We start from the raw sequence: 26,800 nt of genomic DNA on the forward strand, positions 1-26,800 counted from the left end.
TCTTGAGGGGAGAGTTAATATTATTTTTACATGAAGATGCTTCCAATGTTGAGAAATAACCCAGGATCATAGGTCCTCAGGAAATGACTGTGAAATAAATTTGAACAATGGGTAGCATTGTAATCTTCCTAGGTATAATTAATCACAAAGTGTACCAGGAAAATATAAGCTGACATCAGAGAAACAGGTTTTATGGGTTTTACCTATTTCAGCTGGAAAGAATGGGAGGTGTTCAGCCTAATTTTATTGAAGCCTTGTGGCTCAGTAAGAGCCCTCCGTTGAAAATGCTGTGAGTGTATCGCTGCTGACTGCCTACTTTCCTTGCTAGAGGGGTAGACACCTTTCTCTGTATTTTGGATCATTCCCTAAGAAGGACATGTATCCAAAGTCAGTGAGGTCAGTGAAGTCAGAAAGTCACCCAGGTCATTCTAGGCCATTATTATATAAGTTTCTGCCAGATAGATTCCCCGCCTTCTGTGCATCCTCTTTCTGTATTTAAGCAAATCTTCCTTTCACTCCCAGTGTCCTGCACTGTGCCCTAAGGACTGTGGTAGGTTGAGGGATCTGCCTGGGCTCTTAGGCACAGCTGTGAGATTCACAGCTATGTGCTGAGACATGATTACTTCTTGGGATTTAGGGAGCTCCGAGGGCATAAAGAGCTAAAAGCCTTTACAAATAGTAGAACTTCGTAAGTATTTTCTTCTCTTTTCTGAATATTTGCAGCTCACAAAATTGGAAATCTGGCACAGTAGTGAAATCTCTCTTAGACTTGCTAGCTCTTCCTTAAAATTAAAATATATATGTAAATATTTAGGAAACTAAAACATTCATATTTTAAAAACAAACTTCCCCCTCCTAGTGCAATTTTCTTGCCTGCAGCATTGCTTAGTTGCCAGTGTTTAGATGTATTGCACCATTTCTTTCAATATGTTAGCTGGAGGTTCGGTTAATGGAAGCCCTTACTGGTAATCGAATGTAACTGAGGCAGGAGGCTTCTCATGCTTAGATGACATCACTTACCCACTTCTTTCTCTTTTTAAAATAGGGGTGGGAGCAGTAAATGCAGTCAACAGATTTAAAAGGAAATCTGGTCACTCTTCTGTGTGCACAGACTGATCTGAGGCTTTCCTCCACAGAGGTACTGAATTTGGCATTGGCCAACAAGTCACCGAGACCAGCGGACCAGCACATCTGCACCATCTCCTGACAGCATGGAAAACATAGGCAAAGCTGGGACAGCCAGGTACGTTGTTCTGTGTGACACCTAGTTCTTCCCAACCCCAGGCACTCTGACACCCTGCTTTTTTAAGGTCACCTTGTTAGACTCAAAGGCATTTCACCCAGAAGGCTCATTTGGTGTCTATTGCCCCTAGTGCAAAGCATTGTAAATGTCAGTAATCACTTACTTTGTAAAATGCTATTGCATTGTTAGTGACTTTAAAGTGAACTTGTAAATCCACAACTTGGCCGAGGCCCTTGTGCGGTTGAGGAGAGGAGAAGGTGAGATCAGTTTACTCACCAAAGTGGAGAAGAGGTTCTTCTCCCTGACTCTTAATGCTCAGCTCTGCAGATGCGCTCTCCACATCCTGTCACTTAGTGGTCCAACTGCATACTGATGCTGAGAATATGGGAAAGGGGTGAAGTAGGGAAGTAGCTTTTAGGATCCACAGGATTTGTGTTCCAATGCCTGATTGTCACCAACTGGCTGGGTGACCTTGGGCCAGGAACTGCATGTCTCTGCATCTCAGTCTCTTCAACTGTCAAATCAGTTATAATAGGTAACATGTATTTTGCTTGTTGGTACCTAAAACTGTGCTAAGCATCTTTGATACGTTTACTCCAGTTGTAGGGAAGACACTATTATTATCTTCATCTTACAGGTGAGGACATCAAGACTCAAGTAAAGCACTTGAGTCATTTGCCTAGTGTTACACTGACAGGATGTAGCTGGGAATTGAACCTGGGTGTCTCGATTTCCATATTCTTTCTCACTCTGTTGTGATAGTGCATTAAATGATTTCTCTGCTCACTTTCCACTCTCAAGTTTAGAATGCTACTACTTACCCCTAAAAATAAAGAGAAGATAAAGAAAAAGCAAGTTCAGGCAGAAGGCTTCTACCCTGAAGACTGGTTGCCCTAGGCATGGCAGGTTTTATTGGTCTTTGATTCTTTCTCTCAGTGGAGAGAAGAGGTTGGGTGGATGGGGAGATAGGGAAGAACCTGAAAGTGAGAGCAGTTCTACAAACTGCCTAGACTCCGCAGCAATGGACATTGCCTCCCAAGGCTCTGCCTTTGCATGCAGTTTTCACCACGGGTTCACCCTGTGGTATAAGCATCCCATTAGGATGGGTCCTGAGGATCCACTGAGACTGACACCACTCTGAACAAGTGAAAGGCAGCTCCTACCCCCATCTCCAGCCCAAAGGAAGACGGTTTTACCTTGAAACTAAGGATCAAAAGTTCTTCGCCTAATTTTGTATTTAAAACTTTGTGTATGCTTCCACTCCTACAAATTGCATGGGCTTCAGGTCCTGCAACACCTGTACCCGCTCTTGTTCTCACACATTTTGGATTATTAGAATGCAAATAATTTACATACATTGAAGTATGGCTTCTTACTTTGAAAATATGGATTGTTTGAATAAATATTGAATTCCAATAATTATTCTAGATTCTTTAGTAGTCAAAAAAATTGAAATTCAGAAAAGTCATCCATTTGCTATGTGGGTTTTACCAAATTGTGGTGGCCTCTATGGAAGGTGTTTTGCTCTTTGAAAAATGACTCTAGCATTTTTTCAAGAAAATGGTAAGAGAAATTTTCATTTAGGGCTGATTGATGAGTTTTTTCAAAGTAGGGTTGGATTGATGGCAACATAGTGCCAAGTATGAATATTCTTCTTCAAAGAAAAAGTTAAAATTAGTCCTTTTTCCTTTAAACTTTAAATTAGCTATTATTAATGTAAGTGTCCAACTAGAAAGCAAGGAGTTTTCTTCAAAAATTATCATTCCCTCACAGAAATGTTAACTTGTGCTTATGTTTGTGTAGTCTCTCATATTACTAGTGTTCTCTAAATTATTGATTATGAAAAACCAAGTCTCTTTAGAGAAAAGATGTTAACCTGAAAAGATCTCAATCAGCATCAGTTTCGAATGCTTACAGAGATCATTTCACAGAATGGTACTTTAAAAAAAAGAGGCAAAACATTTCATCATTATACTAGGGTTGATGATCTCACATTTGGAAAGATTATATATTTTTGTAAGCAATTTAATTATTGATTTGAAAACTTTATAGAAGTATTTAAATCATAGAGAACAAAGTATGTTCATACAGGATTCATCTTTAAAACGGAAATGACCTAATACTAGGTGAGTATGTACTTGGGCCTTTGGGGTGAAATTTTCAGCAGCAACATTTGTGCAAATGCAAAAAGTTCCATTCACCTAATATTGCAAAGGGAGGGAGTGAAAGTTACCTACTCTGCAGATGACAACCTGCAGATGACTTGAAAATGGCTCAGTGGTCGTGAAGACACTGAGATAAACTGTTTAGATAAAACTATTCCCTGCATCGTGAAAAAAGGCAATTTCTGAATTAGTATTTTTATCACTTTAAGTGTGCATATTAAATGTACTTACTAAATGTTATATAGACATTCTTGACTATTTCACCTACATCCCTAAAAGTTTACATAGTCAGTTGTCAAAAACAAATCATAAAACCCTTTTGGGGGCCTTTCTTATTGGAAAAATTGGCAATCACTTTATAGTTGAATATATTCTCCTTATAACTAATAAGAGTTTTCATTAAAACATATATAATTCAGATTGAACAAATTAATGAATATACGAATCTTAAATATGTTTTTATTTTTCCCCAGGGATGAAAAAGTTGTGAACGCTTATACCCAAAGCCTGATGCAATTTTTAGGCTGATTTGCTTTCCCTGGGCAGGAGGTGGCTCCTTTTATTTTGCCAAATGGGGCGAAAAGATGCCTGACTCAGTGGAAGGTATGTTAACTTTTATCACCATCAAGGTGATTTACAATGTCAGATGATACACACAGAGGAATTTGAAACATGGTAAAGATTTTCCATATTGGAAGGTAAATAACAATAGGTCATTCAAGATTGCACTCTAGCCCTAGCTGGTGTGCCTCAGTTGTCAGAGCGTCATCCTGTAACTGAAAGGTTGTGAGTTCAATTCCTGGTCAGGGCACATATCTAGGATGCAGGTTCGACCCCCAGTCAGGGCAGGTGCTGCTCCCAGGTGCAGGTGCACAGGGAAGGAAACCAATCAATGTTTCTCTTTCACATTAATGTTTCCTTTTTCTCTAAACGCAATAAGAATGTCATTGGGTGAGGATTTTTAAAAAAAGATTGCATTCCAATAATATGACTTTATATTTCTAAAATAAGAAATTTGGCTACCTTTATTCTGTTATTATTAGAGCTAGAAGAACTTTTTAGGAAATGGCATTCTAACCTGCACTTGTTTTTAATGTGCTTACTGATATGGTTATACTTAATACACATCTTACAAGTGTTTTCAATTTGTCCCGTCTGTGATTTGTTCCATTTTCCCTGTTGACTCCTTTTCTTTTGAATGGATGTAACATTAAAAAACAATTGTCTGTGCACCTCCTCTATTACCTTATTGACCATGTTTCTCTCTAATTGTTTTAGTGGTGGCTCCAGAATTCACAATATAAATCTTTTACTTCTCACTGTCCCGTCTTCAAATAACATTATTCTTGGTTAAACTTACTCCTAAGCATTTAATTGTTTTTGATGCTATTGTAAATGGAATTGTTTTCTTAATGTCTTTTTGGATATACATTGTTAGCCTGTAGAAACACAACTCATTTTAGTACATTAAATTTTGTATCTTGCACTTTACTCAATTTGTTTATTAGTTCTAACCATTTTTTTGGTGGGTTCTTTAGGGATTCTCTATATAAAATCATGTTGTCTACAAACAGAAACATTTTTACTTCTTTCTTTCTAATTTCAATGCCTTTTATTTCTTTATCCTGCCTAATTGCTCTGGCTAGGGCTCCAGCACTGTGCTGAATAGAAGTGGTGACAGGGGACATCCTTGTCTGCTCTTGATCTTAGAAGAAAAGCTTTCAGCTTTTTACCATTGAGTGTGATGTTAGCTGTGCCTTGTCATTTACGGCCTTTATCACATGAAGTACATTCTTCTATGTATACCAAATTTGTAGAGAGTCCTTTATCAGGAAAGGAAGTCACACACTTTGATTCATCTATTGAAATGATCATATGAATGTTTATCCTTCATTCTGTTACATCGATGTACCACATTTGGCTGATTCCTGTATGCAGAACCATCATTGCAGTCCAGGGATGGTGTCTTTGGCCTGGCGCATGACTCTTTTAGGCATGCTGTTGTGTTTCATGTAACATTTAAGAACCTTAAAATCCACACTCCCATTCTCATTCCTGTCCTTTTGCCATTACTGTTATACATTTTACCTTTACAGGAAATTTTTATTATTTTTTACTTTGAAACAGTTTTATTTGTTTGTTTGTTTGTTTGTTTAGAATTCTATTTATTTAAAAAATAAATTTGAAAAAAGAGAGGGGAACAGAAGGAGGAAGAGAGGGAGAGAAACATCAGTGTGTGGTTGCCTCTCTCACATGCCCCCCACTGGGGACCTGGCCTGCAACCAGGAATGTGCCCTGACTGGGAATCAGCTGGAGACCCTTTGGTTCACAGGCCTGCACTCAATCCACTGAGCCACACCAGCCAGGGCTGAATAGTTATATTTTTATATGTTCAAATGAGAAAAAAAAATCTTTTATATTTATTCACATTTCTATCATTTTTGGCATTTTTCTTCCTTTGTATAGTTTGAGTTTTTATCTGAAGTCATTTTCCTTCAGTTTGAAGGAAACATTTTTGTAGCATGTCTGCTGGCAACAAATTCTCTCAGGAGACTGAAATTTTCTGTATTTTGCTCTCACATTTGAAAGCTATATAATTTGGATATTCCATTCTAGGTTGGCATTTTCATCACTCAGAAGATGACATATATTGTCCTCTGACCTGCGTTATTTTGCTAGGAGAAGTCAGCAATGTTGATTATCTTTATATGCAATTGTCTTCTTTTCTCTAGCTGATTTTAATGCTGTCTCTTTTACTGCTCAAAAAAGTTTATTATGTGCCTGTTGAGTTTTGGGGCAGAGATCTGTGGATTTATAATTGTTTTAAATTTGGAAAATTTTCCAGCCATTATATCTTGGAAAATCGCTTTTCTACATCTCCCCTTTCTGAATTTATTGGAATCTGTTTAAATATATGTTATACCACTTGGTTTTGCCCAACAGCACACTGAAACTCTGTTGATTTCTTTAAGCCACTTTTCTTTCTGTGCTTCCCTTTGAATCTATTGCCCTGTCCTTCCTAGGATCTTTCTTGTTTGTGGGTTGTAAACTTGAATTTTTTCTCATAGCATTGTGAAATTCAGTTAAACACCATTCTTCTTTTCAATAATTTTCTGTTTATATTTTCTTAGTCACTTGCTATACCTAATTTAAGAATAAACCAAATGCCTTGAGGGAGAATGCACAGGACTTCTTTGTCTGAGATCATGGGCTCTTACTTTCTCGCTGCTTTTACATCACTGTATTTCCATTTTTGTCCCGCTAGCGCTGTGAGAATGCAAAAAGCTCTGTTGGCTTCTTGGTTTCTCAGAAGTAGCCTGGAGCCTAGAACTCTTGACCTGTGCCAAATATTGACACAGCTCCAGAATGAAAAATCTGGAGGAATCTATTCACCCCTCGAGAACTCTCTTCTCCCCAGGCAAGTCCTGGGTGCATCAGTAGTTTACAGATGCTTTCAAACAGGTGTGTGTGTGTGTGTGTGTGTGTGTTTCATTCAGTTTTCCATTTGTTCAGTAAGAGTGCTGGTCTGCTATGAGCTACTTTTGAATAACCAAAAGTGAAAAACTGGTTATATAGAGTAATATAACAAAGCATAGTGTACCAACTACCTGCCTTTCAATATTACCATTTTCACATATCTGCTTCAATTTTTTTGTTTCCAATTAAATAAGGTTTCTATTTATTTTATTTTAAATACAATTTTTATTTACGTTTTTTTGTTTTCCCCATTTACTTTTTTTCAATGACAGTTGACATTCCATATTATTTTATATTATTTTCAGGTACACAGCATAGTGGTTGGATAATCAGACACTTTACAGATTGGTTCCCTCATAGGCCTGGTGCCCACCTGGCACGATTACATAGTCATTACAATATTATTGACTGTCTTCCCTGTGCTGTACTCTACATCCCCATGGCTATTTTGTGACTACCACATTGTACTTCTTAATAAAACACAATTTTTAAAAATGATTTTAGATGTACAAGAAAGTTGCAAAGACAGTACAGAGCCTCATGTACTCACCCCCCAGTTTCCCCTGTTGTTGACATCTCATGTTGTTACGGAGCATTTGTCACAACTAAGAACCACATCGGCAATGGCTATTAACTGAACTCCACAGTGGATTCAGACTTCACTCCTATTTCCCTACTGTCTGCTTCCTGTCCCATTTAGGGCACCACATTGTTCCGTTGTCCTCCTGTCTCCTTTGCCTCCTCTAGTGTTTGGGTTTCTCAGACTTGCCTGTTTTCGGTGCCTTGACAGTTTTGAGTAGTACAGGTCAGGGGCTGTGTAGCATGTCTCTCCATTTGGATTTTCCTCATGTTTTTCTCACAGTTAGACTAAGATTATTGGTCTCGGGGAGAAAGACCACAGAGGTAAAGTGCCATCTTCATGACGTCTGTCAGGGCTGGGCACTATTACCCCGACGTATCACAGACGGTGGTAAACTTGATCATCTGGCTGAGCTGTGTTTGCCAGGTTTCTCCACTGTTAGGCGATGTTTCTCCTCCCTTCATAACCTGCTGTTTAGAAGCAAGCCTCTTAAGCGATAAGGAGTTAACAACTGTGACTAAACAACAATAAAAAAAAAAAGAAAGTGGCAAAGAACAGCCTATACACATAACCCTGCAAATGTATGTGAGTTTATGAAATAAATTCAAAAAGTAAAACAAAACAACAACAAAAGAGAGATAAGGAGTTAAGCTCCAATATCCTGAGGAGGAAGTAGACACATACATCATTTGGAGCTTTGTTTCAGATATTTCTAGGAAAGAAGCTTTGAAATTCTTATGTGCCCTTTCTACTCCCATTCCTTTCTTTTCAGTTAGAAGATATGTGCAATACAAGGCATTTATTTCTTTGCTTATATTTTGCAGCTTAAATAGAGTAAAAAAACAAATGGGAGGCAGGTTCTTTGCCTTTATAACACTGTGACTGGTCCAAAGTCACACTTACTAGCTCTTAGAAGCTAGGAAGTCTTATACAATTACACATTTACTTTTAGTCTTAGTCATGATAGCTTTCTCTGTTGTAAAGTGAAATATTTGGACTGAGCCCATTTCCGAAGCTTCTACCAGCTCCAACCTCCTCTAGTCTTCAGGAGCCAATAGCCTTTGTTTGACTTGTTTGAAACTCAGCTGTAGAAATAGCACCTCCAGTGATATTTCCCAAAGTCTGTGAACATGTGGGAACAGAACTCTTAACCATAGTATCATTTTTAGTGACAAAACAAATACACCATAACCTCCCTCCCAAAGCCCTGGAAAACCATCAACATCTATGAATAGAAAATTAGTTACTTACAGAACAAAGCTACGAATGGATATGATGCCACTTAAGAAGAATGAGTCAAGCCTGCATGTGTAGATATGGAAAACACTTCATTATAAAATTAAGTGAGGAAAAAAGCTAGTTGTAGAACAGTGTTATGGTATTCTCCCATTTGTGTAAATCCCTAAAAAGACACACACACACAGATTAATACAATGAGGAATATGCAGATAATAGTATGGGAAATACACAGAGACATGGCAGAATGCACAAAACCGGTAACAGTGGTTTCCTTTGAGGTGATGAAGCAGGACTGAGGAAGTACAAACATTTTGCTTTGTATTTAATCCATTTTTATATTGTGGGGATTTTTTTTCTTGTCACACGTCTGCTTTACTTGGAAATGGAAACATTATTTTCTAAACTTCTATTGTGAAGAGGTAAGAACAGGAGGATTTCCTCCAGGTCCCAGCACTACGCAGGACTACTTGAAAGAATTCTGGGAAAGGTAACTCCCTGGTCAATGGGAACCATTGTTGTTGTCAGCACAGCAAAGCCTGGCCTTCGTGAGAGGCGGCGCACTAGGGCGCAGTCACACACAGGCACTCTCTGAGGCTTCCTTTCCGCAACACCGTTTTACGCCCGCCCCTGCATCCACTGTCATTTCTCAGAAAGGTAGTCCTATGGTTTCTCACGGGGTTTTTCCGTCTTTTCATATAATTGTGCTATATATATACACATACACACACACACACCATATATATATATATATATATTATACAATTATATATACAATTACAATTATATATTATATAAAATAACAACTATATGTAATATATATATAACTTTTCCAGTCTTTTTATATAATTGTTATATATAAATATATAATATACATTAAATATATAAATATATAGATGTATAATATATATATAATATAGATTTAAACTATACATTAATATATATTATAACTATATTTTAAATGTATATTACATATTTATCCTCCTCTCTTTTCCCTGCCTCCCTTCCTCTACTCTCTTTTCTCCCTCTCTCCCTGTGTCCTTCTCCCTCTCCTTCCCTCTCTCTTTCTCTGTTTGTGCCTGTTTTCTCCTCTCTCCCTCCTCTCCCCCCTCTCTCCTCCCTTTCTCTGTTCTCTCTTCTCTCTTTCTCTTGTCTCTTTCCTCTGTTATAATATAGACTGGGAATGACATATAATTATATATATTTTATATATAATTATATATTTGTTATAGCTATTTTGGAAAAAATTTGAACACTTTCCTTCTTTTTCTAAACTCTGGAGAGTTTATGTAACATTATGTCCTGTGAATGTTTAGAAGATTTTCCTAGACAATTATCTAGGCCTAGTGCCTTTTTATTTTCTTAATCCTCATCCAAGGACATGCTCATTCATTTTAGAGAAAGGGGAAGGGAGGAAGAGAAACATCAATAGGCTGCCTCTTGAATGGGACCAAGCCTGTAACCTAGACATGTGCCCTGACTGGGAATCAGGCCTGGGACCTTTCAGTTTCCAGGAAGATGCTCCAACCAACTGAGCCACACTGGCTAGGGCTAGTGCTTTTTTCGCAAGAATACATGAACAACTTTTATTTCTTCTATGAAAATGATCTATTTAAATTTTCTATTTTTCCAGGGATCAGTTTTGGTAAACTATATTTTTTAAAGTATACAAATTACATGTAAATTTCCAAATATGTTGTGTAGAGTATTGCCCTGTAGTCTCTTTTGATTTTCAAAAGTTTCCTTGAGTTTAAGGGTTACTTCCTTTTATTTTGTGTATTTTCACTTTCTCACTTTTTTCTTAATTAGTTATAGCAATTTGCTTATTTTGCTGAAATTTTGTCAAAGACCTGCATTTTTTATTTATTAGTTCTACTATTTTCCTGCTTTCTACCACATTAATTTATTTTTAATATTATTATTTCTGCCCTTGCTGGTGTGGCTCAGTAGACTGAGAGACAGCTTGCAAACCAAAGGGTTGCCGGTTCCATTCCCAGTCAGGGCACATGTCTGGATTTTGGGCCAGGGTCCCCAGAGGGAGGCACATGAGAGGCAACCACACATTGATGTTTCTCTCCCTCTCTTTCTCCCTTCCTTCCCCTCTCTCTAAAAACAAACACAAATAAAATAAAATCTTTTTAAAAAATTTTAAAGATTTTATTTATTTATTTTTAGAGAGGGAAGGGAGGGAGAAAGAGACAAAGAGAAACATCAATGTGCAGTTGCTGGGGGCCATGGTCTGCAACCCAGGCATGTGCCCTGACTGGGAATTGAACTGTGACACTTTGGTTCACAGCCCGCGCTCAATCTACTGAGCTACGCCAGCCAGGGCAAATAAATAAAATCTTAAAACCAATAACCCCCAAAACAATCCAGTTAAAAAAATAGAAAACAGAAAAAAGGAAAATGCAAATCAAAGCCACAGTGAGATATCACCTCATACCCGTTTGAATGGCCATCATCAAAAAAGGCAAGAGATAACAAGTGTTGATGAAGGTATGACAAAAGGGGAACCTTCATGCACTGTTGGTGGGAATTGTAAATTGGTACAGTAACTATGGAAACAGTATGGAGGTCCTTAAAAAATTGAAAAATGGAACTCCCATACATGCTTATGATCCAGCAATCCCACTTCTGGGTAACATAAGTAAAGGGCACGAAATTGCGACCTCAGATAGTTGCACTCCAGAGTTCATTGCAGCATTCCTTACAAATAGCAGAGTTATGGAAACAACCTAAGTGTCAATCAACAGATAAATGAATAAAGTGGAACATTTTTTCAAACATAAAAAGATAATCCTGCCATCTGCGACAACATGCATGCACCTTGAGAGCATTACGCTAAGTGAAATAAGTCAAAGGCAAAGACAAATACCATATGATCTCACTACATGTGGGAATCTAAAAGTCCAACTCCAGTACCACTATGAGTTATTTTCAGCTTCATTTTCCCCAGATCACCAAGAAATATAAATTTAGGCTTCAAAATTGTATAAATGCAAGGTTTTGGTTAGAAAAAACATAAGGACAGACTTTTCCCCCATTCACAAGCCAAGGTAAACACAGGAAGTTGTCTCCCTTTGCTATTATGAAGATTTTTTTTGTTTTCCCTATTCCATTTTTCACTGGGAGGTTAGAGCTTAGAGGTTCCTGGCTTCGTTTGGAGGACTCCAGTTCTAGTTCACCCTCGAAACTGATGTTTTGTTTTCCTGACATACCCAATAGACGTCAGATAGCCATTCATTAGCCCATGCTCACCTCCTGAATTTTCAGTTCCCTCTTTTTATTCAGGCTTCCTTTTTACTTTGAGCTAAACTATACATGTAATTATACGTATGCTTCATCTAAAATTTCTAGGTGTTTTGTCAGGGAGAGTATTTTTTCAGATATTTAGTTCACTATTTTTATGCTATTGCTTTTCCTCAGCAAATTGTACATCCCTTTTAAGTCACTACTAGATTTGGCCATTAGTAGTCACCACTCATCCCTTGAAATTATTCGTAGCATGTTAACATACGCTCCTTTACAATATCCACAGTATCTCACTCACTGTCCTCACACATTCACTGGTGTTTCTCAATCTCCAGTGCACTCCATAACGGCTTGCCGGGAGGAGAATGTCGATCTGAAGAACCTTTGCCACTGACATGTACCAGATAGTTGAGGAAACTGTTTGTGCTCTGCTGCCAATTCATCCAGAATAAGCCATTTGCATTTTTTGGCCACAGGTATTTAAAATCTGTTTTAAAAGGTGTTTCCTCAATCACAAGGTTGGTTAATGTGTTCTGTGTGTATGTGAGATGTCCACCTTCCTGCATTACACTGCTTCATCACTGCTTGAAGGAGTGATGGATTAAGTATGGTTAGAGCTGTTCTCAGACAAGAAGTCAGATAGACAGGACATTGCGAAGTAGAGACCACAAAGAGGTGAACACCAGGCGGTATGATGAATTGTGAAAATCCTGGGCTCCTGTGGCATTCTTTCTTTGGAAAATAGTCCCAGGATGGTGAATAATGGTGACAAGTTACAACTCTTACAATTGGTGGCCAGTTTGTACAGTAATTATACCTTTAGACAAAAATCAGGACTGTGAAAAATCAAGATTAGATAAGCAGTAAACTTACGTTCCACTTATTTTTCAATTCAAAATTATATAAAAGGGACTATATGATAATGGAAAAATATGTAATAAACATTACATATTTTTAAATAAATAAAATAAATTATATAAATAGTATGTGCCACATTGTATAATTTTAAAGTTATAACATGAACCCTGGAGTTTTGACTGCCTCTTAGTCAGTTTGACCTAGGACAGATTTCTTAGGTTTTTGAGTTAATTTCTTTCTCTGTAAAGGTGGAATGATAACAGTTCCTTCTTGTGAGGATTCAATTAATAAAGATCGTAAATTATTTGGTATATGGTAAGGGCTCACTAAATTTTGGCTACTATATCATATAATATTTGCAGATATAATCAGACAAAAATAAAAAGTATCCATCATCCTAGGAAGTGCTTTAAAATCCTGATTTGGCTCCATAATATTTTTGCAGGTGAGGTCCTATTCTCTATCTGTTCCTGACTTCTTTCACTTACTATTGCTCTGGAGGTCATTTTGCTTCATGATTGTTTTATCAAGTGCCCTTTGTGAATATAGAATTACTTTTATATTTTTCTGTTATAAAAACACTTCAGTGAATATTTTTGTAGAAAATTTGTATACATGTTCATAAGCTTCTTAGAATAAATATCCAAGAATTTAGGTGTTAAATGATATGCCCATTGTTAAACGCTCCTGATATGTATTTCCAAATCACCTGCCATTTACACTTCATTCACATAGCAATGGACATCTATCGCAGTCTTGTTTACAAATATATCTCCTATCCACAGCAATTAACAAACTTTGGTTCGGTACTGCTTCTAATACTTTTGAAAGTAGTGAGACCATTTTTTTCTAGTCAGGGATTGCCGCACAGGCTAGACACAGCTCAACCTCATCACACAATCACATCAAAATACAACTAAAAATTAGAACAACCATCACTCAGAACATCAGAAATTGAACTGAATGGAAGTCTGACAACTACAGAATTAAAGAAACCATATCCATCCAGACTGGTAGCAAGGCAAAAGATGTGGAATGGGCTGGTCCCACATTCACATGTAGTGGATAAAAATTCAGGAGGGATATCTCAGTAATGAGGATGTCCCAGCCCCACACTAGGCCCAAAGCCCAGGGTTCCAGTGCCAGGAAGATAAGTCCCCACAACTTCTGGCTACAAAAACAGGGGGAATTGTGAGACTTTGGGCCAAGATGAAAGGCATAGGTAGACACGCTTCACCATCCTTGAACAAAAAACCCAAGAAGAAGGATAAGAACCAATATAAAAACAAAAACAACCAGAACTTCCAGAAAACCAACTGTATGGAAGTCCAACAACCAAGGAGTTAAACAAAAAACATTCATCCAGACTGTTAGGAGGGGCAGAGATGGGCACCCAGGGTGGAGAGGACATGCAGTGAGGTGGCAGCTGGTGACTAAACAGTCCCACATTCTTGTGCAAATAAACCAGGAGGAACAGAGGGGAGTGGGCAATCCCCAACCCAGGACAGACTGCACAACCCAGGGTTTCCAGCACTGGGAAATAATGCCTCAGAACCTCTAGCTAAAAAAACTTACTTGGGTTACAGTGGCAGAAAAAACTGCCAGTCTCTCAGGAGAGTCCTTTTGAGGGGACCACAGGGTCCTAGATGTATACAAGCCCACTCACCCCAGGAGTAAGCATCAGGGAAGCACCTGGAAGAGTGCCATTTGCTAGCAGGAAGAGGGGGAAGTAACTGAAATCAGCCAAGTGCCGAGCGGTGGCACTCTTCCCTGTCTGACCCCCTCCCCCACATACAGTGCCACAGTGTGCCAAAGTGAGTTGCCTCCCGCTGGCAACTACCTAAGGCTCCTCCCCTTACAACATAACAGTGCTCCAAGACAAAGAAATATGGCCCAAATTAAGAACAAATTAAAACTCCAGAGAAAGAACTAAGCAGTGGGGAGAGAGCCATCAGATGCAGAGTTCAAAACACTGGTAATTGGATGCTCAGAGAAATGACTGAGTATGGCCTCAAAATAAAGGAAGAAATGAAGGTGACACAAAGTGAAATAAAGAAAAATATACATGGAGACCAACAGCGAAGAGAAGGAAGCAAGGACTTAAATCAATGATTTGGAACAAAAGGAAGAAATAAATATGCAACTGGAACAGAAAGAAGAAGCAATAATTGTTTTAAAAAATGAGGAGAAGGCTTAGGAACTTCCAGACAACTTTAAACATTCTAACATCTGAATTATAGGAGTGCCAGAAGAAGAAGAGGAAGAGCAAGACAGTTGAAAACTTATTTGAAAAAATAATGAACTAAATGTCCCCAATTTGGAGAAGAAAATAGACATACAAATCCAGGAAAGCTCAGAGAATCCCAAATAAGTTGGACCCAAAGAAGGCCCACTCTAAGACACATTGTAATTAAAATGCCAAAGGTTAAAGATAAAGAGAGAATCTTAAAAGCAGTATGAGAAAAGAGTTAGTTACCTACAGGGCAGTTCCATAAGACTGTCAATTGATTTCTCAAAAGAAACTTTGCAGGCTACAAGAGATTGGCAAGGAATATTCAATCATGAAAAGCAGGAACCTAGCAGCCAAGATTGCTCTACCCCAGCAAAGCCATCATTTAGAATTAAAGGGCAGATAAAGAGTTTCTCAGACAAGAAAAAAATAGAAATTCATCATCACCAAACCATTATTATATGAAATGTTAAGGGGACTTATCTAAAAATAAGATCAAAACTATGAACAATAAAATGGCAATAAACTCACATTTATCAACAGTTAAATCTAAAAAACAAACTAAGGCAAACAAGAAGAACAGAAAACAGAATCATGGATATGAAGAGCATTTGATGTTTGCCTGATGGGAGGGAGGTGTGGGGAAGGGTGAAGCAGTGAGAGGAATAAGAAGTACAAACGGGTAGTCACAGAATAGCCATGGGGATATAAAGCACAGTATAGGAAATGGAGTAGCCTTAGAACTTATTCACAGACCCATAGTCATGAACAATGGTGTGGGGATTGCCTAGGTGAGTGTGGTGTGCTGGGTAGAGGGGGGCAAAAGGGGAAAAAATAGGGACAACTGTGATAGAATAATTATAAAATATAATATGAATAATAAAATGAAATTAAATGCCATGAAAAGCATTCGGGACCTTATAGAACTTTGTTTATGTGTGATATAATGTCAATATTTACTATATTAGAAATTAAAACAGAAATTTTAAATATATTTAAATTATCTTAAATAAACCCATTATGTGTTGATATAAATAATGTTTTTAAGTAAAAGACTATATGTCCCCCCCAAATAGTGGGAGGTATAGCATTGTTTTACACTTTTGCAAATCTTTTTAATGACTGGCTGAATAGAAGGCAGCTGGATTCTCAGTTCTGCTTCTGCATTCAAACTGCTGCAATATCCCATGCCACAAGGCCTCTGGAAAACTCACCATGCACTCAGGAGACAGTGAAGGTAAAAAGGCATATAGCATTTTGACGTTATCATGGAAATAACTTTAACCTCATAGACCACCTGAAAAGATCTCAGGAGTTCCCACGGGATTCCGGACCATACTTTAAGGACTGCTACTAAATATATCAAAGACAAAGTGACAGAGATCTGAGGGAGAAAATGAAATTTAAGTAAATTTCAAGACATTGTGGAAAGAAGTACTAAATCTTAGACTGAATTATGTAGGATGTCTTAAAACACTTTTAAAAAATGATCACCTGAGCACATACTTATTGATTTTAAAGAGAGCAGAAGGGAGGGAAAGAAAGAAGGAGAGAAACATCGATGTGAGAGAGAAGCATTGCATCTGTTGGGCATCGGGCCCAGGGACCAAGCCCTGCAACCCAGGATGTGTCCTGACCAGGAATCAAGCCTGCGACCCTTTGGTTTACAGGACAATGCTCCAACCAACTGAGCCACACCAGCCAGGGCTTAATACGCTTTTTATGCTGTTATAAATTATTAACAATACACCCTTTGTAAATACATTTCTCATTCAACTAACTCCTGCTTTCCTTTGCCTATGTCATGATCATTGCCATATTTATGGCCCTTGTTCTTATTGACTTTCAATGGATTATCATGACATTGTTGAATAGTTATTATCATGTTTTCTTTCCCAAATTTAGTATGGGGTCCTATATTGCTTTTATGACTGCACAGCACCTAAAAGAAAAATATAAGCTGGAACCAATGCATTTATTTGTGTCCAGTGTAAATGCTCCTCATGTGAGTAATTTCACTTTTTTCTAGGGTGGGTGGTGAAGAGGAGGGAATGGGGGGAGGGATCGTGTTGTTATTTCCCTGTTTGTTGAATTCTGGCCCAGCATGGGGACAATGGTCGGGGTCCTACTGGCTAATGAAGAGACTCTCAAATCTCTTCCAATATCATCTCCCCTCTTCTCTGAAGTGCACTTTATCTGTTTCTTGGTCAGTGCCTGCACTGTCCCAGGTATCTCTAAGCTAATATTGACCCAAAGTATTTATTCTTTCATTCGGCTGAGGACTTAATCAACTTTTGGCTAAGTAACTGGATCAGAGCCCGGAAAGAATATTTGAACTCTCCAAAGGCAAAAGTGACATCAACCTTTCTGAACCACTTACGCGTTCGATGTCAGGGCAGCTATTCCTGCTGAGCATGCCTCTGCCCTTTGCTCTCCCTTCCCAGCCAAAGAAAGAGCCTGATTGCCATTTTGGTGGCATTATGACACTGGAATTACTAGTGTAGAGGACCTTTCTGTAGAAGAAAAGGTCCTCTTCCTTTTAAAGGACCTTTCTGTAGAGGTCCTTTCTGCTTTTAAAAAGAAATAGGTCTCCCCCTGAAACCTGTGGGTAGGGAATTCCACTTCCAAACCTTGACTTAATGAATTTCCTTTAGATAGGGAGCTTTCAGTTTATGAATAAGTACATTATATTGAAATATTAGACTTATGTTTTTAAGGCCATGTTGGCTCACCATCAAAAAGGGAAAGCAATGTCAGACGAACAACTTCACTCATTCCTTTTGAGAGTCGGAGGCACGCAGATGGATGTTCTTAATGACAAGGACTTTCCTGAATACTATATTCACATTATGAAGGCAGATATGCACATCATCACAAATTACATGTAAGTAACTGAGATAAATAATGTTTTTAGAAATAATTAAAGAAATGTAGATCGGCATCCTCTGAGACTGCTCATACAGGAAGGCGACATTCTAAGAGTTTGATTTCATTTCCTTTGGGGCCACCAGTGATATTTTTACTATCTTAGAATGGAGCCTGGGCACAAAAATTGTATTACTATAAGATGAAAAGAGCATATTTTTGTTTTAAATGTGTTATATATGTGTGAAGATGGAGTTCAACATACATATTTCATCACATAACAAATATTGGTTGAATAAGTTGATGCCAAAGCACTGTCATTTTAGAGGGCTCAGCAGGAGGAGAGCCATATGATTTGAGTTGCATGGAGGTGAGCCAGGCCTGGAAGGGGTGGCTGACTTTTCTGTGAACTGTGTTCCAGGCTCATTTGGCTCCACGGTTGCTCTGTCTCCTGAGATGTGTGTACTGATGCCCGATTCTTTCGGTAGGACCAAAGTCCTCACATTCTGTAAAGCTCCCCAATAAACTAAACCTAGCCATGGGGCTTCCTAATGTCCCCAGAGCAGTGACTGTGGGGCCAGCCTTTGACCTGTAGTCACCATTAGAGTCTGTTACGCATGTGTCTGATTTTGCCTCGGCTTTGCCTCCTCCACATACATTTCCAGAGGGGGGATGCTTGGGCCTATGTCTCCTTTATTTCCTCCACAAAGGCTGGAACAAGGCACAGGGCCGCCATGGGCAGTGTGTGACAAGATGTTTACACAAATAGCTACAAAAAGTGGAACCTACTTGAGGCCCCTTGAAAACAGGCAATCCTGCTCACTCACCTGTGGCACGTCCCTCATCCACTGCGCATCTCCACTCTATCGCTAAGTCCACCAGCTATGGGCCCGAGTCTGTTCACCTCTTGCCGTTTCTGTCCCAACCATCTTTGCCCAATTGTGATTCTCACAGGGATAAGTTGTCTGTGTCACTGGCTTAGCACAGAGTCAGAATCAGAGAAACACCAGTCTGACGTCACCCCCCCCACCCCCCCCCCGGCAAAAGTGGAAAAGTAATTCAAGTCCCTGTGGACATTCAATGAAATGATATAGTAGGCAAAAGCCTCACACAACGGTTAAAGTTGCCATCTGTAGACTCTGCCTACCAGGATCAAAACCCTCTGCCTGGGACTCGCTCACTGGGAGATTCAGTGCAAGTGCCTTGAACAGTTTGTGTCAGAAGAAGGGATGAGAAAAAAAAACCCTCCAGGTGCTATGGCGAGGACTAAATGAGGTCAGGTCAGCAACTATCTAACCACCACAATTTTTAAAAGCAAAATAGCAGCAAAACTTCACTACCAAAGGCTGTTGCTGTGGCGTCATTAACATTTGTTAGTAGAGCTTCAGGGTGTTGATGGTGGATGGAGTTCAACAACAGTCCACCATAGATGCTGAGAGAGAGGAGGTCCATGGTGCGCCTGGAGGGCCCCAGAAAGAAGGTCAGGGCAGGGCGTGGGTGGGAGGGCAGCGGGACCCAGGGCACCTAGTGGCTGTGAGTGGAGGGTTTCGGGGTGTCTGGGCTAAGGCCAGGTTGGTCAATTCAAACCAAAAAGAGTGAGTTTTGGTAAGCTTCATAGGGGTCTTCTCCTAGGGACACACGAGGGGAGTCAGAGAGATTGTTTCTCATGAGGTGTTGGGAGAGTGGTATCAGGGAGTTACCTGTGGGTGTGACTCCGCTGCTGCCATCTAGGATCTGCACTCGTGCTAGTGTCAGTTCAAGCCGCCCCACAGGCTGCTTGGTCACATGGTCTGGATGCTGAGGCAGCAATTGTCCACAGCAGCTTAGCTACATTCTCCACAGCTCTCGGAAGAAAACTCCCCAACATGAAAATACAGAAGAAATCACTCACCGTGAGGTTGCCTGCCTACAACACAGAAATTCTTCTTCACCCTTCCCCCCACCCCTGCCCCACCCCCAGTGAGTCAGAGTGCAGTAGCCACAGCTATGGGCTTCCTCTCTCCAGATTCCAGACATTCTCCCCAAACCCTGCTCTCTAGATTCTTCTCCCCTCTTCACTCCTACTCCTTCCACACTCTCAGCCTGTTCTCCCTTCTGGTCTCTGTGGCTCTCAGTCACTTCCAATTCAAATCAAATCAGGCCTACAGAGCATCTCTCAGTCCTCTCTGCTTTCCTCACCACCGAGTCTGGGACCTGGTGGCTAGAATGGACATCTGCGACAGGTGGGAAAGCTTGCCTGCTCCTGACTCACTCAGGCTGTCCTGCTCCTCTCCTGCCCGGAGGGTGGTGCTATTCTCTACTCACCTCTCAGAGCCTGGTTACACACACCATAGGCTGTCAGAGTTTGTCCCAGGCTCTAAGGTGGTCTGCCTGTTTAAACTTTCCTTCCTTTGTGTTTGGGTTTGGATAATGCCTACTGACCATCTTCAGGTTCACTGGTTCTTTCCTCGGCTGTGTCCAGTCTACTGATGAGCCTGTCAAAGGAATTCCTCATTTGGGTTGCTGTCTGTTCATACAACTCCTATTTGACTCTTTCTTGTAATTTTCACTTCTCTAATGAACTTCCCCATTTGCGCGTGCATGTTGTCCACCTTTTCTGCAAAATCTTTAGACATCTTGAATATAGGTATTCGAAGTCCCTGACAGCTCCAACATCTGGGTCATATCTGAGTCTGATTCTGTTGGTTGGTTTGCCTCTCGACAATGGAGATATATATATATATATATATATATATATATATATATATATATATGTATGTATATATACACACACACATATATATATATATCCATCCATCCAGATATGCATGAAGCAGAGAGTGCAGTATGTATTTTCTACACCTGGATTTGAGCACATCTCACCTGCTGCCAGGCCATCAGCATGGGGAACTGAGTCGATCTAGACTGGAAATGACCTGTGTCTGGCTTTTGTTGTTACCATTGTTATTTCTGGGCAATGGCAGCTTCCAAGTCCCCTGTGCTACCATGTACTCAGCATGAAGACTGGGCCACTGGAGAACTGCCCTCAATGTTCCAGTCCTTCCTGTGCTTTATAGAACATCTGTCTCCACTGACAGACAGCTGCTGCTTGTTACCCGATGTGTGGGGTCAGCCTCTGGGGTAAGACAGGGAGCTCTTAGATGTCCTGGGCCTTGTGGCTAGGACTCTTCAGCATGCCTACCCCGTCTCCCTGTGGTTGGTCTTATGCAGAAGTCCCTGCCCTTCCCAGAAGTAGAAATGTTGGTATGGACTTGCTGGGCTCTCACCCCACTTTCAGTCACTCCCCACACTACCCACAAGCAAACTGGGCCCTTCTGGTGCTGATTCCTGCGTGGGTGGGTTTGCATACATTCTAGGATCCTGTGAGCCTCTCCAACAAACTCTCCTGAGGCTGGGAGTTTTTCCCACTGCCACAACCCCCACAGGTTTTACAGTCAGAGGTCTTGAGGCTTTCTTTTCCCACTCTGGAACCCTGGTTAGTGCAGTCTCTCTCACTCCTCAGTTATTCCTACAAGTTTATTGGCACACAAATGTGGGACCTCCCAGTCCTCTAGCCATTGCCTTGCTGTGCATCCTCTGTGCCCATCTCTGCCCCTTCTACTGGTCCGGATGAATGTTTCTTCTTTAACTTTTTGTTGTTGGACTTCCATACAGTTCGATTTTCTGGCAGTTCAGGTTGGTTTTTGTTTTTAAATTTGTTGTCTTTTTGGTTGTATGAGGAGTCACAGTGTGTCTACCTATGCCTCCATCTTGGTGGAAGTTCTTCCTGACATCTTAAGGATGACCAAAATCCTAAGGATGGCCTTTATGAGGCCTAGACTTGGCCCTTGTCTACCTCTTTTACTTCAATTTGTCCCAGTTCCTGCTTCACTCTCAGAGAGCCTCTGGCTTGTGCTCATTCTCTTTCCTCTTCTGCTGACTTACCCCTACCCCCACCCCCACCCCGCCCTTTGCCAAGTTTTGTCCTATTCACTCAGATCTCAGACCCAACTTTTTCCCCAGGGAGACTTTGCTTGACACTGCCCCACCCCCTCTGTCAACTGTTCACAGGTCCCCCTGAACTCCGGCTGTCTGATTGTCTCACTCATGTCTGTCTCCCCAGCCAGTCTCTAAGTTGCAGGAGGAGGGACTGTGCTTATCCACAGGCTCCCAGTGGCAAACACAGCAGCCCGCACCAGCTCAATAAATGTATGTTGCTCTTGGGATTCAACTGAGAACATGTGGAACCAGCTCAGGAGACCTGCTTGCGTGAACCTGCTTTTGTTCTGTTGGTTGCAACCATCTCTGGACCATGGATTGCTGGTCATTTCTGGGAATGGCAGTTAAAGGGACTAGTTGTAATCGGCCTCACCCTGAGTTGGACTGGGGGCCCAAGTGCCATCCAACTGCCACCTGCACTGTTCTAGAAGTTAGATGACCTTGGAAAATGGCCTGGACACAGACAGGCTCACATGTAGAAGGACCTCTGGTAAAAAAAAAAATGTTTGGCTCTGGCTTGTGTCGCTCAGTGGATTGAACACCAGACTGCAAAACAGAGGGTCACTGGTTCAATTCCCAGTCAGGACACATGCCTGGGTTGTGGGCCAGGTCCCCATTTGGGGGTGTGCGAGGGGCAACCACACATTGATGTTTCTCTCCCTCTCTTTCTCCTTCCCTTCCCCTCTGTCTAAAAATAAACAAAATCTTTTTAAAAATGTTTGGATTTCTCAAAATAGCAAAAAAGAAAGAAGCGAGGACACACCATGTTTCACTCAAGTGACTCTAGTGATAGGAAAAGATCCTTGGAAAAGTTACTAACTGGCTCTTTTCTGTTTACAGCTTCAAAGCACCATCTGAGCCTGTTCTATCTTGTGACTTAACATGCTTTCTGGGAACTGAAGATATAGTAAAGGATGTGAAAGGTGAAGAGACTTTGATAATTTTGAGTATTTTATTGAGATGTTTGTTTGATAGTTTTTCAGCTAAAGTTCAATCAGAAGTAACTGCAGTAAGTAGAAAATGGGCCCAAGCTTTATTTGACATAAGTGGAGAGACGTCGGTCATGTGTAAAATGAGAGAACGCAGGTCAGGCTACTGGGTACTGATAGGCTTTAAGGAAATAAAAGATACACGACTTACAGAACATGAGACCTTGAAAGGAACTCTGCTCCTGGTGCCAGATCTTGGAAAGGTAGTATCTAGAAGTAAATCTTTTGTTTTCAGTATCATTTGTTATTAAATTTATCATTTTGTTTATTTTTAGCCTGGAAAGATGTAACCAGCGGAAGGCTTGATACTCTCATGCGTCCAGGAAATCACTTCTATATCAAGGAGCCTGCCAATGAGGCCTTCGTCAGGAACTACATAACCAAGTGTCTGGAGCTGTCCATGTTTTAGAGAATTTTAGAGAATTTTTCTTTTGGTTCTAAAAAAGGCAAAATGATTATATGATACTCTTTTTAATTTTTCAGAAGTAGATCATTAGTTTTATTCTGAAATTGGAATGTTACGCATTTGCTCCTGTCAAGTGATCTGATAGCCATGAATGCACTGCTCCTGGGTTGTGTATGTGCCTGGGGCCAAGCGACAATGGACCCTGCACACTTCCAGAAGGGTCCTTTGTCTTTGCATCCAAATCTCCTTTCAGTTTCCTCTGTAGGAAGTCTGTCGACAAAGTTCCTGCTTGGTAAATCATCCACTATTTCTCCTTTCAATTATTTTAACAGTGAAAATGACCAGGGACATGATTGAAATTAAATTATTGTTTCTTTCATCTACACACTAGAGCTCAAAGCTTGATGTAATCTTTTGAAATACAAGGTTATCCCATTTAATAAGAAAATATAACCTACTGCTTGGTTAAAACAAGACAGTCCTGAATGATCACTGCCATCTGTTCTGCTCTGTCCTGAGAATGCCTCTAAGCCCTGGCCCTCTTCCAATGGGTTCCCCCTCCGCAGACTGCCAGTTGGCTCTCCGTAGCTCTGCTGCTGCGCAGGCAATGACTGCCTTTGCCCAGGGGGAGTCCTCCCATGGACAGCCAATCTAGAATCTGGCTGTTGGTATTTGGAGTAGCCAAGTATACAAATGCCACATCCCACAGGCTACCTCTAAAGGGCCAGCAGGAGGGGTCCTGTGGTCTGGGGAGGTTCTGCATCTCGACTATATGAATGGCAAGGCCCTGGTTGAATTTTGGGCACTGTTACTATGAGGGGAAAAATGGGTATCTGTATTATTTCTTGCAAACACATGTGAATCTAAAATTATCTCAAAATAAAAAGTGTAACAACAAATCCAGCTTGATTTCTAATTTGGAAAATTGGGGGAAGTGACAATGATTCACATTTCTACTAAGCTTTCAGTAAGTAAGCCTTTTTCGGTGACCACTTGATGTGGACATGGGGAGGGAGCAGGACAGCTGGAAACAAGTGGGGGGCTAACAGAGGGAAAAGCAGAAATAGGGAAGAAATGAGCTGGGTCAGACAACTAAGAACACTATCAATGGGACCCACAGGTGCCTCCTGATGACGATGAAGAGGCACCTGCACCTTGTCTCCGAGCTGTGCGCACCCTGCTGTCTCTGGCAGCACCCAATGCCTGTCTGTCGGAATCCCGGCTGTTCTGTCCGACACCCTGGTTTCCTTACTTCCTGTGGGTCTTCACAATGAACTCTCCCACTTGACTGATGTAACCAATGTCTCTTTTTCACAGCTTAAACTGCTTAGCCCAGTTTTGGTATATATTAAAACATTAACTTTTAAAGCACTGATATGTTTATGATCATGTAATGAGTTCGTGTTTTTGTTAACAATTTTTAAATCATATATAAAGAGTTTTAGTAAATAAGAGCAAAGGAAATGCATACAGGAAGTGTTTTTTAGAATTCATCATTTCTTTTTAACAAAGTGCAAATAACATAAAACCCATTATGAAGAAAGGGCTTTGATTTAGAATTCACATAATAAATTTGGGCTACAAATAGCCTCAAGCAAATGAAGTTAGACATTTAGTATGTGCTATGCTCTCTCTACTCACTGGTATATGACTTACAGGTTCCCTTACAGAATGATGGCTACTAAAGTAATATGGATTCTCAATTATTAATTTAAACAATTTTCAGTTAATATAGTACACAAAACCTCACGAGGAAGTCAATGCCAGGCTTTTGGGGTGGGCTTTCTCCCCTGCCTCTCCCTCTGGTGGAGGTAAAGTCCACATGGGAACAGCTCTGAGAGTTTCCCAGCCCTTTCCTGGAAGGAAGAACCAGGCCTCTCACTGCTGACTGATGGTTTTTCTCACTGTTGGATCTGGATGTTGACTCCATCGTGGAAGCCTTCTGACTGTCTTTAGGCAAAACTTAATAGAAATGAGAATCACTGTTACTTCCCCAAATTTTCCAAATTAGAATTCAAGCTGGATTTGTTACACTTTTTATTTTGAGATAACTGTAGATTCACATGTGGTTGCAAGAAATAATACAGAGAGACCCATTTTCCCCCTCATAGTAACAGTGCACAAAATTCAGCCAGGGCCTTGCCATTCATATAGTCGAGATGCAGAACCTCCCCAGACCACAGGGACCCCTCCTGCTGCAGTGGTGGAGCCACACCCATGGCCCTCTGCCCCGCAGTCCCTGTTCTGCCCTCTAGGCCTATAACAAGAATGGTAGAGAAATGGGCTCCTCCAGTGTGTAACCTTTTGGGATTGTTTTTTTTCCCCCCACTGGAAATTCATCTAGTGAATTTAATTTTTTTTTAAAGCCACAAGAAATCAACTTGTCCCTCTCGTCATACCATACCACACCTGAACCTTCATGCAGGTAATCGAGGTGCACTGCTTTGGGGAGATTTGTAGCCTATGAAAGCTCAAACAGATTTTCCAACTATTAATGTGGGACTACCTTCTTTCAGAGAGCTCAAGAACCAGCAGGAAGGACTGAGCATTGGGCCAACAAGATATTTCAGGCTCTACACTGTCACTCTGATAAAACTCAACAGAAGAGTACAGTGAGTCACACCATCTATCACCACTAGACATTGCATTTCAATTTGATTTCTTATTTGTCTTAAACATAAAAATTTAAAGAAAAAATAGCTGTTAATCCCATGGTATTTTTCTTTTCCTTTGAAGAGCTATAGACTGGTAAGCTTATTTTTTGAAAACTACCTTATTTATTTTTAGGTTTTATGTAGCATAAGCTTTAAAGTACAAGTAGAATCATCCAAGTTATCTCATTCAATTCTTACCACCCTTTGAGACTGGTATTTTTCTCCCGTCTCTACAGATGAGGCTTAGCAAGGTTAAGTGCTTGCCTAGGTCACCTAATAGCTGCCCCACAGGGTGAGGAAGGACTGGAACCAGGACTGGAGTCAGGCCCTGTGTCAGTGTGAACCCCACAGCCACACGGTGCCACAAAGGGATAGTTTGCTATTGGTTCTTTAAAAACTGCTGATTCCACCAGTAATACTAACCCCCAGTAGAAAAACAGACAGACTACAAGAACAAATAATTGTTAATGCTGTGTGCACACACTACCAGATCAATAATTTTTCAAAAGAATATTTAAAATCACTTCGTTATGTTGATTAGTCTTTGATACATGTGATGAATCAAAAACCCTAAATAAACATAACTTTTTAAAGATTTCTTTATTTATTTTTAGAGGGAAGGGTAGGGAGAGAGAAAGAGAGGGAGAGCAACATCAATGTGCGAGAGAAACACCAATCTGCTGCCTCTTGCATGCCCCCAACTGGGGACTTGGCCTGCAATCCATGCACGTGCCCTGACTGGGAATTGAACCAGTGACTTTTTGGTTCACAGGCCAGCACTCAGTCCACTGAGCCATACCAGCTAGAGCTAAAGATAATTTTTTAAGTGTGAAAAAAATTTACCTTGTTTTAGCAGGTAACATTTCC

General features: G+C 40.4%; 1 protein-coding gene and 1 long non-coding RNA gene across 2 annotated transcripts; both read left to right on the forward strand.

Moving 5' to 3' along the window:
- Window positions 1-504: 504 nt before the first annotated feature.
- Window positions 505-12,314, forward strand: LOC118500194. Its single transcript, XR_004902745.1, has 4 exons — window positions 505-550; window positions 1,137-1,243; window positions 3,882-4,011; window positions 12,289-12,314. It is a non-coding gene; the product is annotated as an uncharacterized LOC118500194 (long non-coding RNA).
- Window positions 12,315-12,333: 19 nt separating this feature from the next.
- Window positions 12,334-26,370, forward strand: OLAH (oleoyl-ACP hydrolase). Its single transcript, XM_036024074.1, is given in 6 exon segments — window positions 12,334-12,393; window positions 12,395-12,429; window positions 16,947-17,046; window positions 17,744-17,925; window positions 22,725-22,807; window positions 23,149-26,370. Coding segments are annotated over 6 exon segments (579 nt in total). The 5' UTR covers window positions 12,334-12,348; the 3' UTR covers window positions 23,283-26,370.
- The last annotated feature ends 430 nt before the right edge of the window (window positions 26,371-26,800 follow it).

The sequence above is a fragment of the Phyllostomus discolor genome, chromosome 1, assembly GCF_004126475.2.
Source record: "Phyllostomus discolor isolate MPI-MPIP mPhyDis1 chromosome 1, mPhyDis1.pri.v3, whole genome shotgun sequence".
Taxonomy (NCBI): Eukaryota; Metazoa; Chordata; class Mammalia; order Chiroptera; family Phyllostomidae; genus Phyllostomus; species Phyllostomus discolor.